The sequence below is a fragment of the Macaca thibetana genome, chromosome 1 (assembly GCF_024542745.1).
Source record: "Macaca thibetana thibetana isolate TM-01 chromosome 1, ASM2454274v1, whole genome shotgun sequence".
NCBI lineage: Eukaryota > Metazoa > Chordata > Mammalia > Primates > Cercopithecidae > Macaca > Macaca thibetana.
Genome location: NC_065578.1, coordinates 158,639,130 through 158,659,315, shown reverse-complemented (window position 1 = coordinate 158,659,315; position 20,186 = coordinate 158,639,130). Strand labels below are relative to the sequence as shown.

General features: G+C 50.9%; 1 protein-coding gene across 6 annotated transcripts in view; it reads right to left on the bottom strand.

The window, feature by feature from the left end:
* The window catches only part of PIK3C2B (phosphatidylinositol-4-phosphate 3-kinase catalytic subunit type 2 beta), a 71,159-nt gene that overhangs the window by 39,167 nt on the left and 11,806 nt on the right, over positions 1 to 20,186 (bottom strand). For 4 of the 6 annotated variants that reach the window (XM_050762215.1, XM_050762241.1, XM_050762259.1 and 1 more), the window contains exons 2-5: positions 6,785 to 7,804; positions 3,086 to 3,186; positions 2,316 to 2,470; positions 1,876 to 1,996 (exon numbers count right to left, since the gene is read on the bottom strand). In XM_050762215.1, the coding sequence (XP_050618172.1) occupies positions 1,876 to 1,996; positions 2,316 to 2,470; positions 3,086 to 3,186; positions 6,785 to 7,717 (1,310 nt within the window). In that variant the 5' untranslated portion in view covers positions 7,718 to 7,804. Of the gene's footprint in view, positions 1 to 1,875; positions 1,997 to 2,315; positions 2,471 to 3,085; positions 3,187 to 4,665; positions 6,510 to 6,784; positions 7,805 to 12,895; positions 18,250 to 20,186 lie in introns of those variants that run through there. The other 2 variants (XM_050762222.1, XM_050762250.1) reach the window with 2 other exon arrangements.

The following is a 20,186-nucleotide window of genomic DNA, read 5'->3' as shown; positions in this document are numbered from 1 at the left end:
TATGCATTCAAGTCAGAGTATGCAGAGTGTGATCTGAGGACCACTGACCCTGTCCCACCTCACTAAGAATATTTCACCTGGGTCTTGGTAGGGAGGTAGAACTTGACAGCTCCCACTACCTCCGGACCCAGGGGCTGCAGGATTTGGGGTGCTGCAAGGGAAATGGCAGGATCTGTGCAGCCCAGAGCCCTAGGACTTCTCTCTGTAGGCTGCTCCTTCCCTGATGGTATTTACTGTTTGCTCACAGGTCATTCTCACATTTCACCCTCACGGCAGCTTACAGAGGGCCCTGAGCATCAAGCTTCACAACTAGTGAGTGGCAAGTCAGAATTCAAACCTGTGTAATGGTGTCAGCAGGAGCTCCAACTTACCCACTATGTCCCCTTGTTCCCTTCTAACAGTGGCAGGCCACCTGATACTCTCTCTGCCAGGCCACCCTGAGTCTAGGACCCCTCCTGTTCCTCTGGGGAAAGTGTATACATTGAATGAGTTTAAAGTTGGGGCACATTTGAAGGGTACCCTGGAGTTGTACCATACAGAACCCTGCCTCTTTCCTTTCCCTTAGCTTCCAGATGAGGAGGCAGAGGCCAGAAAGGACCCCACGATATCCCTAAATTTGAAGAAATAAGCCCAGATAGCTGGGCACAGTGGCTTATGCCTGTAATCCCAGCACTTTAGGAGGCCTAGGGAGGCAGATCACCTGAGGTCAGGAGTTCGAGACCAGACTAGTCAACATGGTGAAACCCCATCTCTATTAAAAAATACAAAAATTAGCCGGGCTTGGTGGCACTTATGCCTGTAATCTCAGCTACTCAGGAGGCTGAGGCATGAGAATAGCTTGAGCCTGGGAAGTGGAGGCTGCAGTGAGCTGAGTGACATGGCGCCACTGCACTCCAGCCTGGGTGACAGGGCGAGACTCTGTCTCAAAAAAAGAAAGAAGCCCAGAAATGAATCTTCCATCCTGACTGCCAAATCTTATGCTCTAGCCATAGATCAACCATCCTTGCATCTAGACCTGGATGTAAGAGAGAGAAAAAGCAAGCAGTGGTGCTTATACAGCACTCCTAAGAAGTGAGACACAGGTCTCTCCTTTCTCCATTCCCAAGACGTGCTTCCTCCAAGTGGACAGAGATTGGGGGAGGAGTGGCCCTGAAGCCTGAGAGAGGAAAGCAGATCTTATCTGTCTGCTGTCACACAGCTGCACCATCTGAGAAGTGGCAACCTTGCCCCTGCCTCCCTTCCACTGCAGCCCTCCAAAGCCCAGGGTAGTGGAAAGGGGGTTGCCTCAGCTGGTCCACATCAGACTTTCCAGGGAGGCTGCTTTCCACAGAGGGCACTGGATAGAGAGGAGCTGGAGGCATGCCTTTGGGAGGAGGATAACTAGCTGCACGGGCCAGCTGGGGAAAAGGCTTGTTGGCAGGAGAATGGGGAGAGACAGTAATTGTAATTTCTTCCCTAGGCTCCACAAGGGCACTTCTGCCCAGTCCTCCTTTTGCCCCAGCCGTAAAAACACCACACATCATATAGAGCAGGAGATACAGCCCTACCCATATAGTCTCCCCAAGCCCACTCCTCCCCACAAATACACACATCCCTCCATAAGCAGAATCTGCAAGCAGATATGACCTAGTCTTTGCCTAATCCCAGCTCCAAGCTCTTTCCACAGCAGACTTGGCTCAGGATGTCAGCCAACCCCGCTGGAAGACAGAGCTCCTGGGGAAAGTGCGACGTGGCCGAGAGTATGCCCAGAAAGCAGGAGTCTTGACTGTGGGATTGGGGCGGAGCTGCCAGGCCGGTCCCAGCACCAATCCCAGGAAGCCCCCTCACAGTCTTATTACCAGGAAGGCAGGGGCTACCTCCCACCCATTCACTCACTTCTGCAGGAACTCCTCCAGCCCACAAGGCTTTAGCACAAAGTCACCCACGTCCACATTCCTCAGGTCATCATGGGTGTAGCACAGAGTCTGGTAGATAAGCAAGTCTACAGTGGAGGAACCTGTGAAGGGTAAGGCAGGGGAAACGATGATGATGGATGTCAGGGCAGATGGGTCTCAGTTTTCCCACCCTGATCCCCCTTCCCAGCTAAGTATTCTCCAGCACCATCACCAACCACACAAAGCAGGCAAGTAGTTCAGAGTTGGGGAAAGTGACTGCACTAGAAAGCTGGGCCCAAAGCCAGCACCCCCGCCCCCAAAGGAGCATCCTCACTGCCCTTCATCTGGGCCACAAGATGAGGTGGGAACGGAGTCCAAAACACAGTCATCCCCATCCCACTTCAAGGGATGCTCACACCCTCTCCCCCATCACTAACTTACAGTTGCAGGTGAAAGTGAGTGCCTCTTGAAGCCTGTCACACAGCACAGTCACCTTCAGGTTGACTTCATCCCCTAGGTGCTCTGGGCTAGGGGTGACAGCACTCCAGACATAGCCGGTGAGGGAGTAGTCTTGGATGTCAGAGCCAGATCGAAGGCTGTACGGGAAGAAAAAGTACCCTCACTGTGCCTTTAGAAGAGAGTAGTCGAGAAGAGGTCTGCTGGAACCCTCGTGCTCGGAGGCTCAAGAGCCCCTCTGTCCCCACTCAGCCCAGCCCTCCAAATTTGCAGGCCAGGATGGGGGCAGTGGGGTAGCAGCTCTGAGAAACCCCCATCTTGACACTTCTAATTGCAACATGTTTCCCACCGTTGAACAGTACAAATAGTTCTAAAATGACAAAGCTTTCCATGCTAAGTTTAATGGAAAATTTTTTATGAATCCATTTCCTTTCTCTTTTAGTTCCAGATAACACTCTTATCGCCAGCTGGGGTGCATTTATTTGCTCCTAAGGGCAACTGAGGGTCAGACCCTAGAGTGATCAGGATACTTTGACCAGTCAATGGAGGTTTCACGAATTTTGTTAAAAATGTGAAACTTATAAGATTTAAAAAACCCTGCAGATACTTGTTGTAGGAAGCATTTCGTAGCTATGAATTGATATTTATTTAATTATGGTGCTTCTTCCCTCCTAAGGGAAGTTCTGAAATGGATGGCCCTCCTCCCCATCCCCCATAGCCCTCCCAAATCCCCTGCCCCATTCTTTAGCTCTTACATATCCAGCATGTGGCAAAATGCAGCAACCTCCTCATCTCTCTCTTCTGAGACCTCAAACAACTCATGGCCATTGGCAACGGTGTGGGGCCGGGAGCCCACCTTTAAGAGAAGAGGAGACAACTCAGTGCCTTTTCTCTCATGGTGTCCCCTCCCTATGAGGTACACCCAGACCTAAACTCAAACTCTAGATGAAAAGATTTTCTAGTCACTCAACATTCAATGAAAGGGGTACAAGAACATATGGGACATCCGGGAATACATGTATCAGCTGTCCTAGGAGACCAGGAGCCAAGTTGAAGAAGGAGGTGAAGCTCTGGCTGAGTACTGAAGCCTGGGTGACAAGGACGAGAGTGTGGCCAAAGCTGCTTTAGGAGGGGACAGTCTGATAAGCGTGAGGCAGCCGGTAAGGCAATCCAGTGCTGTTGGGCCGCTCCTGCAACAAGGGCTTTCTGGGGGATTCTCCCAGAGGCGTGATGGGGAAGAAGAGCAGTCAGCTGTTTTTCCCAGCCCCTCCACTGAGGCTAGAGCACGTGGGCTGCCCAAATGGTACCCAGGGAAGCTTGGCCCTGGTCAAAAGCCTCAATATCCACGAGTCCCAGGGACCCAAAGCAGAGAGAGACCCAGAACCCTTAGATAGAGGAGATGACTCAGACACATGTGCCTTCTGGGTAAATGCCATTTGAGGAAGAAAGCGTCAAAGCAGTGGTCTGGGCAGGGGAGGACCTGGTAGAAGCTTGGCTCCTCTGGCTTCCGAGTCAGCCGGCTCTGAACAACTGAAATGTCAGGGATCCTGCCTTGGCCCCACTTCCTCTCTCAAAATATGTGTGTGGTGGTGGGATTCTCAGACAAGGTCCCAAACGGTCTCCCATCCCAGAGCTGCTTTTAGTCACCCAGGAGGCTTCCTCAAGAAGCCCCTAGCAAGGCCTGTAGCCCAGCCCTAGGGAGAAGGAAGTGAGGGGGAGGGAGAGCTGGTGCATGACGGGTTTCTGCCTGAGAAGTCTGCTCAGGGCAGCCTGGGAGGCCATACCGGGGAACGAGGCTTCAGCTCAGATGGAGATTCGGCCGGCATGTGGTTCCAACAGCTGTTTCTGGGGGGAGTCTAGCTCTGGCCTGTGCACATAGCAACGCCTCACATCTTTCATCCAACCCACCGGCTACTCTCCAGTCTTCCCTGCCTCTTGGGGCAGATGACAGCAACTGAGCTCCTCGTTTGAATATCCAGACTGTTTCCTCTGGTTGACCCTCTCTCGTTAGCCTTGCTCCCCTGGGTGTGCATGGGCGGCGGGGGGCGGGGGTGCACAGGGGGGAGGGCAGCAGTGGGAACAGTTGGCATGTGAGGCCCTGGCTCTGCCAAGTGCGTGCCTGTGTCCCAGTCAAAACAATAGTACCACTGTCAGCAATTAACCCACAAGAGAGAGAAGGAGAGAGAGAGGAAGAAAAAAAGAGAGAGAGACAGTGGGGGGAGGGAAGAGAAGGCAAGACAGGGAGAGAGGGAGAGAACAGAGTGGTCACTGAAGGCCACTGTCATGCCCTTTCTGTACCACTCACTGGCACCATAAGAAAACAAAAGCCACTTACGTTTGCCCGGCTGGCAGGCCCTGGTGGCATCGCCCGATGCTGGCTGGGGGAGTCTGCCGGGCAGAGGCTGGCAGCGGGGGTATCAGGCTGGCATTCGGAGCCAGCCATTTCCAGAGCTGGCTCCGCTGGCCTGGGATAAGGAGGTTCCCTCCGGCTGGAAGCCCGACGAAAGCGGGGCGGTGGTATAGGCCGAGGGCCCAAGGGGTCCCCCCTCCCAGCAGGCTGAGCCCCTGCAACAAGCCGAGCCGGGGAGGACCAAGGCCGCATTTCCCCACTCAGAACTGGCAAGAGCTTTTTGCTTTGTGCCCGCTTCTTCAAGGAGATTCTGGGCTGAGCTCTGTCTCAGAACTCTGATGACATGCAGGGGATGGGGAAGGGGAAGGGTGAGGGAGTGGGGGAGGCAGGAGAGAGAAGGAGTGACAGAGGTGACCACCTACCAGGGTGCCCTGACTCAGTGAGCAGGCCCAGCCCGGTGTGAGGAACTCAGAGCTAGGAACAGGAATCTCCCAGTCCCTATAAATAGCGGGAACAGCCCCACCTCTCAGAGCAAGGCCTTTAAAAATCCTTGAGCTCTAGGGATGGGATGTGGCTTATCCCAGGAGCTGATTCTGCTTTTGGGGGCCTCTCTTAGCAGAAGCAGAGGAAGGAAGAACTGTGTAGCTCTTCAGAGTTGGGAAGGTTCCCAAAGGCTAGACACAAGGTGGGAAAACCCCAGTGCCCCTTAAACAATGGCTAAGGAGGAAACCGGGACGGAATGAAGCAGAATGCTAAGCTGTCACAGAAGGCATCAGCAGCCAGGGGCATTGGCTCACACCTGTAATCCCAGCACTTTGGGAGGCCAAAGGGGACAGATCACCTGAGGTCAGGAGTTCGACACCAGCCTGGCCAATGTGGTGAAACCCCATCTCTACTAAAAATACAAAAATTAGCTAGGCGTGGTGGCAGGTGCCTGTAATCCCAGCTACTTGGGAGGCTGAGGCAGGAGAATCTTTTGAACCCGGGAAGCGGAGACTGCAGTGAGCCGAGATCATGCCACTGCACTCCAGCCTGGGCGACAGAGCGAGACTCCATCTCAAAAAAAAGGTATCAGCCATGGGGGTGTCACTTGTCTCTTGACTCCTTGCAGCCAGGGTTTCCAGCGACCAAGGATGAAACACAAAGAGGCCTTCTGGTCCCACCCAGGAGATGCTGCTGAAGCTCCCCTAAACCAGAAAAAAGATCAGAGCTGCCCTGGTACCTGCCTGGGGGCTTTGACCTAGATAGTTCGCTATTTTACACTATGTACTGATAAAAATAAAATTATTTGTCATACTGCATATTTTTTCTAAATATTTTCATTGTGAGAACAGAATGGGTAGAGATGAATAACGCAAGGGTTGCACAACAATGTGAATGTCATCAGTGCCACTGACTGCACACTTACACATGGTTACGGTGGCGAATTTTACGTTATATATATTTTATCACAATAAAGAAAAGAGCAGAGAGAGAGAGAGAGAGGAGAGAGAGAGAGAAAGGGAGAAGGAGAGGAGAGAGAGGGCTTAGGAATGAGAGAGGCCAGGCTGAATGCTGGCCCTGCTATTGCTTGCTGTGTGGCTTTGGACTATCAGGAAGGGTTGTTGTGGAGATCTGGACCAGGGTCTGGCATTCAGTGGGCACTAAACAAGTGGTTACTATTGTGAATGATCTTCATCGCCACGCAGCGTTTTTGGCAGAGCAGGGTCTCAGAGCAAGCGGAAGCAACTTGCTCCGGTCCAGAGGGCCATTCAGCCAGTCAATAATGAATCCCCTAACTCCCAATTCAGTCCTTACATCAGGAAGCAGGCACACGCTAGGAACCAGGATTTCCAAATGCCTGCCCCAGAAGGACCATTTTGGCCAAGATACATGAAACCTGGCCCTGAGAAGGAGCCCTCCCTCTACTGGTATCCACCCCAAATCAAGCCTCCCTTGGACCTCCCCTACCAGAGCCAGGGTCCCAGTGGCAGAACAAGAGGGTAGGAGAGGCCTAAAGGGGTAAGGACTTGGCAGAATTGGATGTAGAACAGCAGAGAGACTAGTCCCTGTTTCTGAAGGACATGGAGAAAGGAAGGCAGAAGAAACACAAGAAGGTGCTCACCGGGGCTGCAGAAATCCGGCGGTTCTTGCCAGGCGTCGTATTCTTTCGGTTGCCGTAGCGGGAGGCGTAGGTGCGGGGGGGCACCTGAGGGGGCATAGTCTTGCTCCTGGCCACGGGTTTTCCAGAGGTGTCTTTGCTGAAGTCCAGGGGCCCTCGGCCCTCCTTCCAGCCCCTGGTGGCATCCCGCAGCATCTCCGCATCATAGGTCGATTTCAAGTTGAGCCTAGTAATTGCATCATTGATACCATCATAGTCCACAGACCCCAGTAGGCGCCCCTGACCCCCACCTCCCGGCACCTCTTCCTCTTCTAGGATCCGATGCTCTAGCAGTTTGCCCGGCAACTGTTCGACCAATGAGAAAGTGTTGATGTCATTGGGCTGGGAGATCTTGGAGGATGAGGGGGACCCCTTTCTGGGAGGCAGGGGAGGGGTATCCCAGATAGAAGCTCGGGGAGGCAGAGGAGGTGGGGATAGTTTCTTGCAAGAGCCCTCTATGTCCCCTGGTCCCGGGGATGAAGAAACTCCCCCATCTGAACCATCAAAAATGTAAAGGTAGTCTCCAGACAGGGAGCCTTTGGGCCAGGGATCTGGGCCAGGCTGGGGCCCTTGGGAGGTAGAGTGGTTGGGCAGCCCTTCCTGTGGGGAGAGTGAGTTGTAGTTGAGGGCAGGATCAGAGCCAGAGAGACCGCGTAACAGCTTGAGGTCGGTCCGCCTTCCTGCCGGCTTGCTGTAGAAGTCTACCCCAGGCTCATCCCAGCTGATGAGAGAGGGGTCTGCGTTCTGCTTGGCTCTGTTCTCCTCCTTGTCATGCCGGAGCCGGGACAGGGCATCATACTCCATCTGCAGGGCTTCCGCCATCGCCAGCTCTTTGCGGCTAATGCCCACCGACTCCAGGGACTTCCAGTGTTCCCCATTGCCCTGAGTCGAAGACATGGCGAGGATAGGGGACACAGGTGACAAAGAAGTCTCTACTTCCTGCCAACGTCAGTTCTGGAGGGTTGTGACATGCTGTCTGGGCATCTGCAGGGGTAAAAATATCAATCAGTCACAAAGAGAGATTTACTAATAATCCAATTTAGGTGACATAATCTGGGCCAGTGCCTGTTTCTTTGGTGTGTACAACTAATGGAAAGCATAGAAAGACAGAGGAAAAAAGGGATACCAAGACAACTTTACCTATTTATTATATCCAACTACCCATCCATTCATCTCTACATGCCTCATCTCTGCGCCCTAATCCCCATACTCACCTCTGTCATTTGTGCCCCAAAAAGAGAAAGGCATCTCTTTTTTTTTTTTTTTTTTTTTGTCTCTGTCACCCAGGCTGGAGTGCAATGGTGCGACCTCGGCTCACTGCAACCTCCGCCTCCCAGGTTCAAGTGATTCTCCTGCCTCAGCCTCCCCAGTAGCTAGGATTACAGGCACCCACCACCGTGTCTAGCTAATTTTTGTATTTTTAGTACAGACGGGTGTTTGTCATGTTGGCCAGGCTTGTTTCGAACTCCTGACCTCAGGTGATCCACTCGCCTCGGCCTCCCAAAGTGCTGGGATTACAGGCGTGAGCCACCACACCCAGCCAAGAGGCACCTTCTATTACCCAAGAAGAAGAGATGGAAGCAAACCTTCTCCAGTCAATTTGAAGAGGACAGCTTTCACACACTACTGGTGGGGACTGTAAAATGGTACAACCACTCTGGGAAACAGACAGCTTCTTAAAAAGGTAAACACACACCTAACATAGGATTCAACTATCACTCCTACTTATCCAAGAAAAATAAAAGCATATGTCCATACAAAGACTTGCTCATGAATATCCACAGCAGCTTTATTTGTAATATCCCAAAATGTCCATCAACAGTGAATGGATATTTTAAAATGTGATGTCTATACAATTGAATACTACTTGGCAATAAAAAGGAATGAATTATTGACAAAGGCAATAACATGGATAATCTTAAAATAGCTTTGCTGAGTAAAAGATGCCAGAAAAAACAGTATGAGTATGTAAGATCCATTTATATAAAATTCTGGAAAATGCAAACTGATCTATAATGACAGGAGATCAGCGGTATCTGGGGGACAGAGTGGAAAAAGGGGTGGATTACAAAGGGACACAAGAGAACCTTTGGAGGTGTTTATTATCTTGATTGTGGTCATGGCATCATTGGTATACTCACATGTCAAAACTTATTAAACTATACACTTTCAATATGCATATTTTATTATAGGTCAATTACACCTCAATAAAACTATAAATGAAAAGTACAAGAGAACCCTGTTAAACGGACCTTGTAATTACTCAGCTTGCACTAGGATCCTCCCCAAATACAGCAATATATAAAAGAAAACAAAGCTTGCCAACAGGTGAGACCCGGCTACCTGATCTCATACAGGTGTGCCAAAATATTGATTCCCTGCCTGCCCCCCGCCCCCCCGCAGCCCTCAGAAGGCCACACAGGATCTCCAGGCCAGTGCTTCCACTTACTTCAGTGCTGGTATCCTTTTCTCTAGAAGCCATGATGTGAACAGAGTTGAGAAGCACTCAACAAATGGTGGTAATGACAAGGTCAGTCTGGCCCAGTGGTTCTCAACCCCAGCTGCAACATTAGCAACACTGGGGGAACTTTTAAAAAGTACTGAAGGCCGGCCGGGTGCGGTGGCTCACGCCTATAATCCCAGCACTTTGGGAGGCTGAGGCAGACGGATCACCTGAGGTCAGGAGTTCGAGACCAGCCTGGCTAACATGCAAATACAAAAAATTAGCCAGGCGTGGTGGCATCCATCTGTAATCCCAGCTACTCAGGAGGCTGAGGCAGGAGAATCACTCGAACCCAGGAGGCAGAGGTTGCAGTGAGCTGAGATTGCATCATTGCATTCCAGCTTGGGCAACAAGAGCAAAACTTTGTCTAAAAAAAAAAAAAGTACTCAGGCCGGGCGCGGTGGCTCAAGCCTGTAATCCCAGCACTTTGGGAGGCCGAGACGGGCGGATCACAAGGTCAGGAGATCGAGACCATCCTGGCTAACATGGTGAAACCCCATCTCTACTAAAAAAATACAAAAAACTAGCCGGGCGAGGTGGTGGACGCCTGTAGTCCCAGCTACTCGGGAGGCTGAGGCAGGAGAATGGCGTGAACCCGGGAGGTGGAGCTTGCAGTGAGCTGAGATCCGGCCACTGCACTCCAGCTTGGGTGACAGAGTGAGACTCCGTCTCAAAAAAAAAAAAAAAAAAAGTACTCAAGCCCGAACACTCTCAAGAGATTCTGATTTAATTGATCTGCAGTAGGGTAATGGTATTTTAAAAAAACTCCCCAGGAGATTCTAATGTGTAGCCCAACCTGAGAACTGTGAATCTATGAATGTGTGTTTGTGATTAGGTTGGGGGAGACCAGTGTGAAGTACTCACTTCTGACTCTTAGCATCAGCAGCCAAAAGGTTGACAGTTCCATAAAAATTATCAAAAAATGTTCATTCTCTTGTACTGCTTTACCCAACAGGTAACAAACATGAAATTACTCCTCATGATTAGAATGTTGAAAACATCAATAGGAAAAAGACTCAGATAGATTCTTGGGTGGCAAGTTGCTTAGATTCAAAATAAGTTAGGACAAAGTTATCCCTTTCCCTGGGGTGCCCTCCCAGGACCCTGGTACATCTGTCAGGTATAGGCACAGGACCCTGGTCTGAAGGGTTCTGGCTCAGTGAATCTGACAACTATTGCACTTAGGAATTAGTTCACCAAGGAGAGACCGGCCCAAGCCCAGCCTCAGGGTATCTAAAGCAGTTCACTGTTAACTTAATTTCTCTGCCTTTCCACAGCTCCTTACAGATCACTTTTTATCCACAGTGGGTATAAGGGAGTCTTGCTATTTGAAATTCAAAGGAGTAGCATAAGCAGATGGAGATATCCAGAACCTAGCTGCCTGGAGCTGGGAGACTGGTCCCAGGAAAAGGAGGGCCTAGTGCCTTACAGATAGAAGACACCAGATAAATGCTCAAAGTTGGATTGGGCTTAGGCATGTTAATCCAGAGAATGATTGTGTATTTTCAGTGCTGAGCTAGGACAAGCAGAGTATTAAGATTTGCCTTAGCAGGCACTATTGTGAGGAGGAAAATTCAGGCCATTGGAAATAATCTTTTTCAACTTCCAGCCTCTCTTCCAACGCTCACTTATGCACACTTGCACTCAGCTTCACTTTCTTCCTTTTGGCCCAGGGGAAGCAGATTCCTGCCTCCTGCTGAGGCACAACCCTCTTCTGCTCTTGCCCCATCCATTTCATCTCTAGGATAATGCTCCATGGATTTCCCCTCCCTCTCCTGTATCTTCAATCTCTTCTCCTTAACGTGGTTTTTCTCTTCAGCACATAAACATGCCTCATCTAATCTTAACAAGAAAGGAAAAATCCCACACCCTAAAACACCTCACCCTTAACCTTTTTTTTTTTTTTTTAAGATGGAGTTTTGCTCTTGTTGCCCAGGCTGGAGTACAACGGCATGATCTGGGCTCACTGCAACCTCTGCCTCTCAAGTTCAAGTGATTCTCCTACCTCAGCCTCCTGAGTAGCTGGGATTACAGGCATGCGCCACCACGTCCAGCTAATTTTGTATTTTTAGTAGAGACAGGGTTTCTCCATGTTGGTCAGGCTAGTCGCGAACTCCCAACCTCAGGTGATCCACCTGCCTCAGCCTCCCAAAGTGCTGGGATTACAAGAGTGAGCCACTGCACCCGGCTCCCCTTAACTTTTTTGTCCTCTCTGTTCATCCTTCCGTTCTCAGCCAAGCTTCCAGAGAGTGGACTGCACCTGATATTTCCAAATTCTCCCTTCCCATTTACTCTTTAACTCACTGTAATCTGGTGTCTGCCCCCTACATCCCACTAAAACTGCTCCTGCAACAATGCCTGGGCTGCCCAGTTCGGTAGCCATTTCCACCTGCCTGGACACTGCTGCTGTATTTGGCTCTACAAACCATTCCCTTCTTCCTTAAACCCCCTCCCCCTGGCTTTCACGAAGATATTTTTTTCTTGTTCTCCATCTCCTCCTTCTTTGTCTTCCTCTTCCTTTGTCCACCCCTGAAATGTTGGTGTTGGCTCAGGATTCTATTCTCAGCTTACTGTTAACTCTACCCCCTCTGCTCAGGCAATCTCATCTATTCTTGTTTCCTATCCATACTACTCACATGTTAATGAATCCAAATATGTATCTCTCCTTCAAGTTTATATGCCCACTCATATCTCAAAATCCAAATGTCCAAAACTCAACTATCATCTTCTTTCCTCCCCACAATCTGCTCCTTGCTTCTGGTTCCCCATTGTGGTGAATGGCACCACCCAGTCCCCGAAGCCGAAATCCTGCAGTCATCCTAGAGTCCCCCTTCCTTTCACTCCTCTCTCCAATTGCCAAGGCATGCCACCTTTTCCTCCTTAATACTTCCCAAAGCTAATCTTTCCTTCTATCCTAACTGTGGTTGCCCTAATTCAGGCCCTTATCTTCTCTCATTTGGGCTAATACAATGGCCTCCTAATAGTCCTTCCCCCTACTAACCTTGGCCTCTTCAAGGCTTTTTCACAGAACATCCTGAGGGCTCTTCCTAAAATGTAAATCTCATCACCTCGCTTCCTGCTTAAGATCCTTCAAAGGCTCTCTGGTTTCTCATAAGACTCTCTCCTGCTCTGCTCTCCCTCTCATCTCCAACCATTCATGACCATGTCTGTGATACCTCCGTGATTTGGTTCAAGTTGTTCCAAATTGCTAGTTGCTATTGGCTCCCAATAGCAACCAGTGTATATTTCAAACACAGGCTTAAGACATTTTGTTCAAAATTACATGCTTATGGATCTATCACCCCTACTATGTTCCTCAAGTTCCAAATTCCCATCATTTCCACCGAGCTTGAACTGGAACATCAGGGCAGAACCTTCTGGGAGGTGGGGAATTTTCAGACATGGAGATGGGTGGTCAGGATGTAACGGGTGTGCTCCTTAGTATCCTTCAAACACAGGACTGGGTTTTGGAACTAACCAGGTTGGATTGGCATCTGTAAGACAGGTGCAAGGATGACAAGAAAACCACACACAGGGCCTTCCAGCTCTGAGATTCCTTGATTCCAACGTACCAGTTCCTTAGGTCAAATCTCTGAGAGGACTCCAAAGTTACAGGAAAGAGAAGGAAAGGGTGATCCCAGGGTGATTCAAGCAGGCGCTGTTCCTGAAGCTCTTCCCAGACTGGAATTCAGACGGAGGAAAGGCGAGCTACCCGTCTCTAACCACCATCCTCCTGGCTCTGGGACAGGCCGCCACTAGACTGTCTCAGCCACACAGGGAAGGAAGCCCAGCTCTCTGACAGATCTCACGCCCGGGGCCACACTGGCAATGCTCCTCCCAAAGGCTCAGCACTCAGCTCACTATGATGCTGAGAGGTGGCAGTGAGGAAACAGGACAAACAGCATCCCTCACAGGACCAGGAGGGCCACCCCCAAGGTGAAGTGAAGGTTCAGAGAGCAGCAGCCAGACACAAGGGAACTCCAGAGACGGAAAGGCAGGAGCAACCAGTCCCAACGACCTTGAAACACAGCGAGCTGGCTTCCTCTAAAAATTCAAGCCCTAGATTTCATTTTCCAGGACTAGAGGACACGCAGAAAGTATTTTAGGAATCAGGGTTTCATGTTTCCTGCCTCCCCCCTTCCCCAATTCGGTTCTCTCTCTGTCAGGTTCTACATTAGAAATTGCTCTAGGGCCAGGCGTGGTGGCTCATGTCTGTAATCCCAACACTTTGGGAAGCTGAGGTGGGAGGATTGCTTGAGCCCAGGGTTCAAGACCATCCTTTGGGGGGAAAAAATTAGCTGGGTGCGGTGGCATGCACCTGTAGTCCCAGCTACTTGGAAGGGTGAAGTGGATGGATTGCTTGAGCCTGGGAGTTTGAGGCTACAGTGAGCCATGATCATGCCATCGCACTCCAGTCTGAGTGACAGAGACCCTGTCTCAAATAAAATAAATAAAATAAAAATAAAGAGTGCTCTATTCCCTTAGTCTTCAAGGGCTACTAGGGATTCTGTATAAAAACAAATCGCCACATCGGTCCCTTGAAAGAGGAAGGGTAGATCAGGGCCTGCATCTCTGCTACTCTGCAGCCCATCCAGGGAGAGATGGCTGGGGCCAGTGCCACAATGTCACACAACTCCAGGGGGCACCCCACACATTGTATTCTGTGTGAATGACAACCCCTGACCACAAAAAATAAAACCATGTGAATGGTGCTTCCTGGAGTTATACACCTTGGTGGTTCAGGCTGCGTTCTCTCCTAATGTCCACCTCCTAGAAAACAGATGGAAATCGTCCAGAAGGTCTGTTACAGCCAGTTTTCTTTCACCACCTGCCTGCAATAACTGTTAACATTTCCCCACATTTGCTCTCTTTCTTGTTCTACTTTACCATTTGAAAGTAAGATGCCCTTTGCAAAGTGTGTGTAAGAAACACTTTGCCTCTAAAAACTTCAGTCTGAATCTCTGAGAGCAAGGGCATTCTCCTATGTAAACACAATGCCATGAGCACACCCACAAAACTTAACGTTGACAACAATAATATCATCTAATGCACACTGCACATTTGAGTGACTGCAATTGTCTGTCATCTGGGAAGCTTTAAAAATATACACATTCCCGGCCTCTCCTCTGGAGGTTCTGACTCAGTAGGGTGAGTGCCTGGATGCTGGATGCTTCAAAAGCCCCTAAAGTGATTCGAATGTGCAGCCACATTTGACCCCACAGAAGAGGGTTTCAGAACTCTCAGGAAGACAAGAGGACCTGGGTAGAGGCACCCCAAAAAGCACCAGTCAGCTGATGAAACAAGAGGATATGCCTATGGCCAAGCAGGTCGGTGCCAGGGTCTGAGTTGCACCAGGCACCAAACTCAGTCTCACAGCTGCCCACAGATGGCTGAGGGCTGGCCACGGAGGAAATGGGGTCAGGACAGAGTGACACAATGGTTCAGAGTCAAAGGGTGGAAAGAAAGGAGAGGGCACTCCCTCCAGTGGAGCTGGCTCTGTTTAGTCCCTGTGCCAGAGTGGGAGGAGCCCAGGGGCCACCACTGGAGCCAGTGGGTGGTGAGGGTTCCTGCTGTCTTGCTGGAAGGCACCCTAACAGAATGGTTCTGCTTGGGACTGGGAGAATCTAGAGGGGTCTGGGTCATCACTTCCCCATACCCTGAGCCATAGATTGGATCCCAATGGGTGTTGAGTACCAGCTACATACTAGGCACATACATATCTAAAGACTAGAAGTATTCAGATGACTATGGCACAATTCCAGGGAGCTTACAATCTAGCAAAGGTGGCAGACACATACATAAAGAATCCAATCCCCTCTTGGGGTGTAAAGTAGGAAGTAAGAAGGTACTGCATTTCTTGGACCATCTTCAGTGGGCAGGGAAAATAGAAAGCTCTCAAGCAAGGTGGTGAAGAATATGCAGGGTTTCAAGCCCCCAGTCTTGGGCATCCTGATTTTCAGTAGATTTTACTAAGGGAAGAGAGTAAGCTCTAGGACTTCCCCAGGAAGGGACCCTCAGCACCTCCCCTAAGGGCAGGTAGGGTCAGGGAGTCAGAAGCCATAAGGACTTAAACCCTTTGGTGTCCAGGTTTTTCTCTTCAGAGAGGACCTCCACTTCTGTCCATCCTCCAGCACCCACACTCACCCATACCCCCAATCCCACTGGCTTTGCAGCCGGGGACGCTGCCCTGCATCTCACTCCACACACGTGCCACTGGCTCCACCTGCCCCTCCCACAGCCCGGCTCTAACAGGGAACATCAACACACTCTGCCAGGAATCCGACTCCTCCAGCAGGGAGATGTATTAAGGTCAAGCAGGCCAGCTCCCAGCCTCCAACAGATGTGCATCTGATCCCTGTTTCTTTATGGAAAACCCACAGGTTGTCTACAGCTCTATAAGCTTCTTTGATGGCAGGTCTATTATGGAATCACATGCACCAATAAGGTATTTCTCTGCTCTAGAGTGCGTGCCCTCTGAGTACCTCTCATTTAGTTTCAAATGTGAGAAGACAGAAAATAACAGTTTGTGTTTTCTTCCCACTTATACATCCCCTCTCTAGTGACCTCTATAGCTAAACTAAAGCAGCCCCACACAGTCTGGCATTTCCTACCAGGACTTACTCTCCATCCTTCTACTCCCTGGGCATACCATACCCTGGACTCTCCATTAATTTGAAGCCAAAGTGCACAAAAGAGTTTAGTGAAAGTCCTTCTGGGTCCTAGACAAGCAGAGGGACAGGAGCTTGGAGCCTGTGGGTCACAGCTACATAAAATCAGGTCTGCATGCACTGCTGACTCCAATTCAGAGACCCCAATTCTAGCTCAGAAACCATTTGGCCTCATGCACACACATAGAATCCTTGGAGATCATAGCTCCTGCCACATACCCTGTAGACTGTGGGCTCTGCGTATGAGGAGAGACCAGGATGGAAGAGGTGAGGCAGCTTGTGGCTCCTCTAAAAACTTTCCTTCCTCTAGAGCTGGCAATTTTGATTGCAGGGCCAGGGACCAGAAGCTGGCAATCAACTGAATGGAACATTTGGCAAAGACGGAAGAAAAGCCTTGGCAGTATGTGTATTTCTAACCCAGGAATCATCCCAGGAGCCAGAGCAGCCACATCTCTGTCTGGTTCCTACTTCCTGCTTCCTCCTCCCCTCTTCCCTCACCCAAGAACCAATCCTTCCCATCCAGTTCACCCCAGGTTCCCTCTAAGGGCATAGTAGTTATGAGGGACTCCTCCAGCTTTCTTGGCCTTCCGGAGAAAGGTAGGGGGACAGGAAAGGTCCTAGGATGACCTCCCCTGACCAACCTTGGCTTCCAGCTGAGGAGACCACTGAGGGAACTTCTTTACACACAACTTTCACAGCAGCCCATCCCGTATCAGAAAAACAGCCACAGAATTTCCAAAAAGCAACACCTAGGAAACCCTAAATGCTCTGAAAATACTGTAGATGCTGCGAAGTAGAAAAGAAGCTCCTCTGAAAGAGGACACAGAAAATGGGTGGAGTTGGAGACGAAGACACAGTAGCTCTCTTTAGGCCTGGCCTTCCCTATCTACCACCTTTCTCAGCTTTGCCTCAACACAGCATTTGCTTCCTATAAACTGAGGTCTCCTGCAAGGCCCAGATTGTCACCACTGTCACCTCCAACCTCAGTTCAGCTTCCTTAGCTCATGCCCTTGGGAATCCAGTTCTGCAGGATTCGTTCCTGTGTGGGTGGGGAAAAGTCCCTGGAGGATGCCAGCCTGTTCAGCAGAGTCCATAGAGCAAGTCCCAGCTGTTCCCATCCAGCCAGGGCACCAAAGTGAGGAAACAACATACCAACAAGGCTCTGCTCTGCCGGAGGGCTCATCAGAGAGAGGACAGGAGAGGCCATGACAGAGGAGCTGCCTCCCCAAGTCCTCTGCACTGGGCTCGGTGGGGCCGGGCTAACCCAATTGGGTCTGCAAGGAGCAAGGAGGCAGTGCGGAGGCATGCTTCAAATGAGGGCCCAGTCCCACTGCAAGGGGATGAGGATGTATGTTGGGGTAACTGCAGAGGCACCGGACTGACCAGAGGGCACTGAATAATGTCAGTGAGACCATCCTCCAGAAGGAAGACATCCTTCCTGGGGGCTGACACTTTCTTTTTGAGCGAGTGTCTCTAATTCATTCAATTATAATAATTGTTAGGGTGCTTTCTGGTCGCACCTTTCTCAGACGTCCAAAATGCTCTCTCACGTCTTGATGACAGGGTCCTCCTTTCTGTCCCCGATGAGAGGGAGGACCACTAAGGCTAAGTGGCTTTGTACTGTGTCTCCCACTGGAGCTGCTCCAGAGTCACGAAAAGATTGTAGACCCGATGAAGGGAGGCTAGCATGGTGGGAATACTCAGAAACACTCTTGGCCCCAGCCTTGTGCTCTCCCCTGCAAGTATACACTCAGCACAGATATGCCAGAGCCCCAGTACCCAGAAGGATCACACACATAAGAGTAGAGGAGGCAGGGCCAGCAGCTCCCAGGTGGTGGTGCTGTCTGTAGGGAGGACGGGGGTGACTGCCTGTAAGCCTGGGTGCAGGAGCCAATGGGCAGGGCCAGGCTGTGTGGGTGGGGGGCTGCCGGCAGCTGACAGCCACCTGCTCAGCTCTGAGGAGGGCCAAAGGAAGTCAAGCAGAAAAAGGCAGAGCCAGCCATCCATGGGAACCAGCTAAGGCGCCGACCAGCCCCCACGCCACGCTTCTTTCCTCCCTTGGGATAGGAAGGCTCTTCACCACGTGCCCACAGCCCGGCCCACTATCCCTGTGCCATCATGGTGTTCCTCAACCAGCAAGCTAGACTCAGAGTCTAATGATAAAGCAGGATATCTTCAGGTAATGCTAACTCTTCAAATATCAAGGCAATCCCTAATAGATTACAGTCACTCTCAGGGACCTGAAGCCATAGGGATCACACAAACCGTGTATAACCCCCAACCCCTCCTCACACTTTTCCCCCTGCACCCCACACACATATCTACGTCTCCCCACTACATACACACTGCACACCTCCCATGCTTATCCCATACCCCTCACACCCTCCCCATACATACCCCCTACTCTCCCCCCACACACAACCTCCTGCTCACTCACTCCCTCACCAGCTCTCCCAGGAGAAGAAAAGAGAGGAAGCTGGCCTAGACCCATAAGATCACACTCTTTTTTCTTTTTTTTGGAGACGGAGTCTCGCTCTGTCGCCCAGGCTGGAGTGCAGTGGCGTGATTTTTTGTATTTTTAGTAGACACGGGGTTTCACCATGTTAGACTGGATGGTCTCGATCTCCTGACCTCGTGATCCACCCGCCTGGGCCTCCCAAAGTGCTGGGATTACAGGCGTGAGCCACCGCGCCGAGGTCACATTCTTAGTGTCACTGGCAAAGAAGTCTGAGAAAAAAGGTTAAACCCAGAAGAAAAAGGAAAACAGGCCCTCTCAGCACCAGGGGGCAGCTCCGGCCCTTCCCCAAGCAGGCTCTTCCTTCTCTGCATTCCAGCAGGCTGGGGGCACCCAGGCAAAGAGAATGCCATGGAAGGAGCCCCAGGCAGAAGAGCTTCACAAGAGCCCTCTCCCAAATGCCCCCAGGCCTGCTGGCAGGCTCCCCAAGGGTGGCTGGTCATTCCCTAAATCAGGAAGGTGTAAAGAAGCCCTGGGGTCCCCACAGACCAGGGTAGGAAAGGAAAGGGACACCGGCTTTCAAGCAGTTCCAGTCTTTCAATCCAGAGAAAAGCAGAAAAATGAAACACCCCTAAACATCTGATACTCATTTACACAGGGGTGTGAGAGGCCAAGGTGTTAGTTCTTCCCAGGGACATTTGCATTAAAAAGCAGAGTCTGAGGAGGAGAGCGCCCAACCCGACAGGCCCTGGAAATGGTAAGACTTCTATTTTCCCAGGGAGGAATGAGCCATGAAAAGACGGGGTGCTCTCTAGTGTTTGGCCCCATGGGTCCATGGCCTCCCCCTGGTCTCAGCTCCTGAGTCTAGGAACCTCTTGCCCCTCTAGAGTACAGTCCCCACAATGCTGCCCCTTTAAGGCAATGACCCCTCCAACCCTTGGCCTTGGCTATTCTTAGCCCAGGTTGATCCAGGTGGCCATGGTCCTCTGCCTATAGCCATGCAGTTCCCAAGCTGGGAGCCTCCATTCTTCCTGGTAGCAGGCCAAAAGGATATCCTGCTCCAGGGTCAGTCAGGGACACTGAACCCAGCGGGGAGACCAAGGATTCTACTTTAGCCAGGTCAAAGGGGAAACCCTACTCAGGGTACAAGGCCTTAAAAGAGAACTGAAGGCTGGGCGTGGTGGCTCATGCCTGTAATCCCAGCACTTTGGGAGGCCGAGGCGGGCAGATTGAGGTCAGGAGTTCGAGACCAGCCTGGGCAACATGGTGAAACCCCATTTCCACCAAAAATACAAAAATTAGCTGGTTGTGGTGGCAGGTGCCTGTAACCCCAGCTACTTGGGAGGCTGAGGCAGGAGAGTTGCTTGAACCCGGGAAGCAGAGGCTGCAGTGAGCCGAAATTGTGCCACTGCACTGCACTCCTTCTTAAAAAAAAAAAAAAAAACTGAGAAACAAGATACTCTCCAAGATAGCCTGTGGTGTCCCAGAATCCTCAAACCACAGGAAGGATACCTAGATGGGGGGAATGGGAAGAAGGCAGTGGTCCTGATGGTGCCAGACCACAGGGGATCCCAGCAGGACTGCCCATGTCAGCCTGGTCACCCTAGACATGTTGCAGCACTTTCCCCTTAGCCCTGGTCACCTGCACATACAGCCTGGTATGGACTCCCCATCCCCTATTTCCCATTTGTACCTAACTCTTAGGGCCTCAAAGCCATGGTTACCATGGGGGTGGTAACC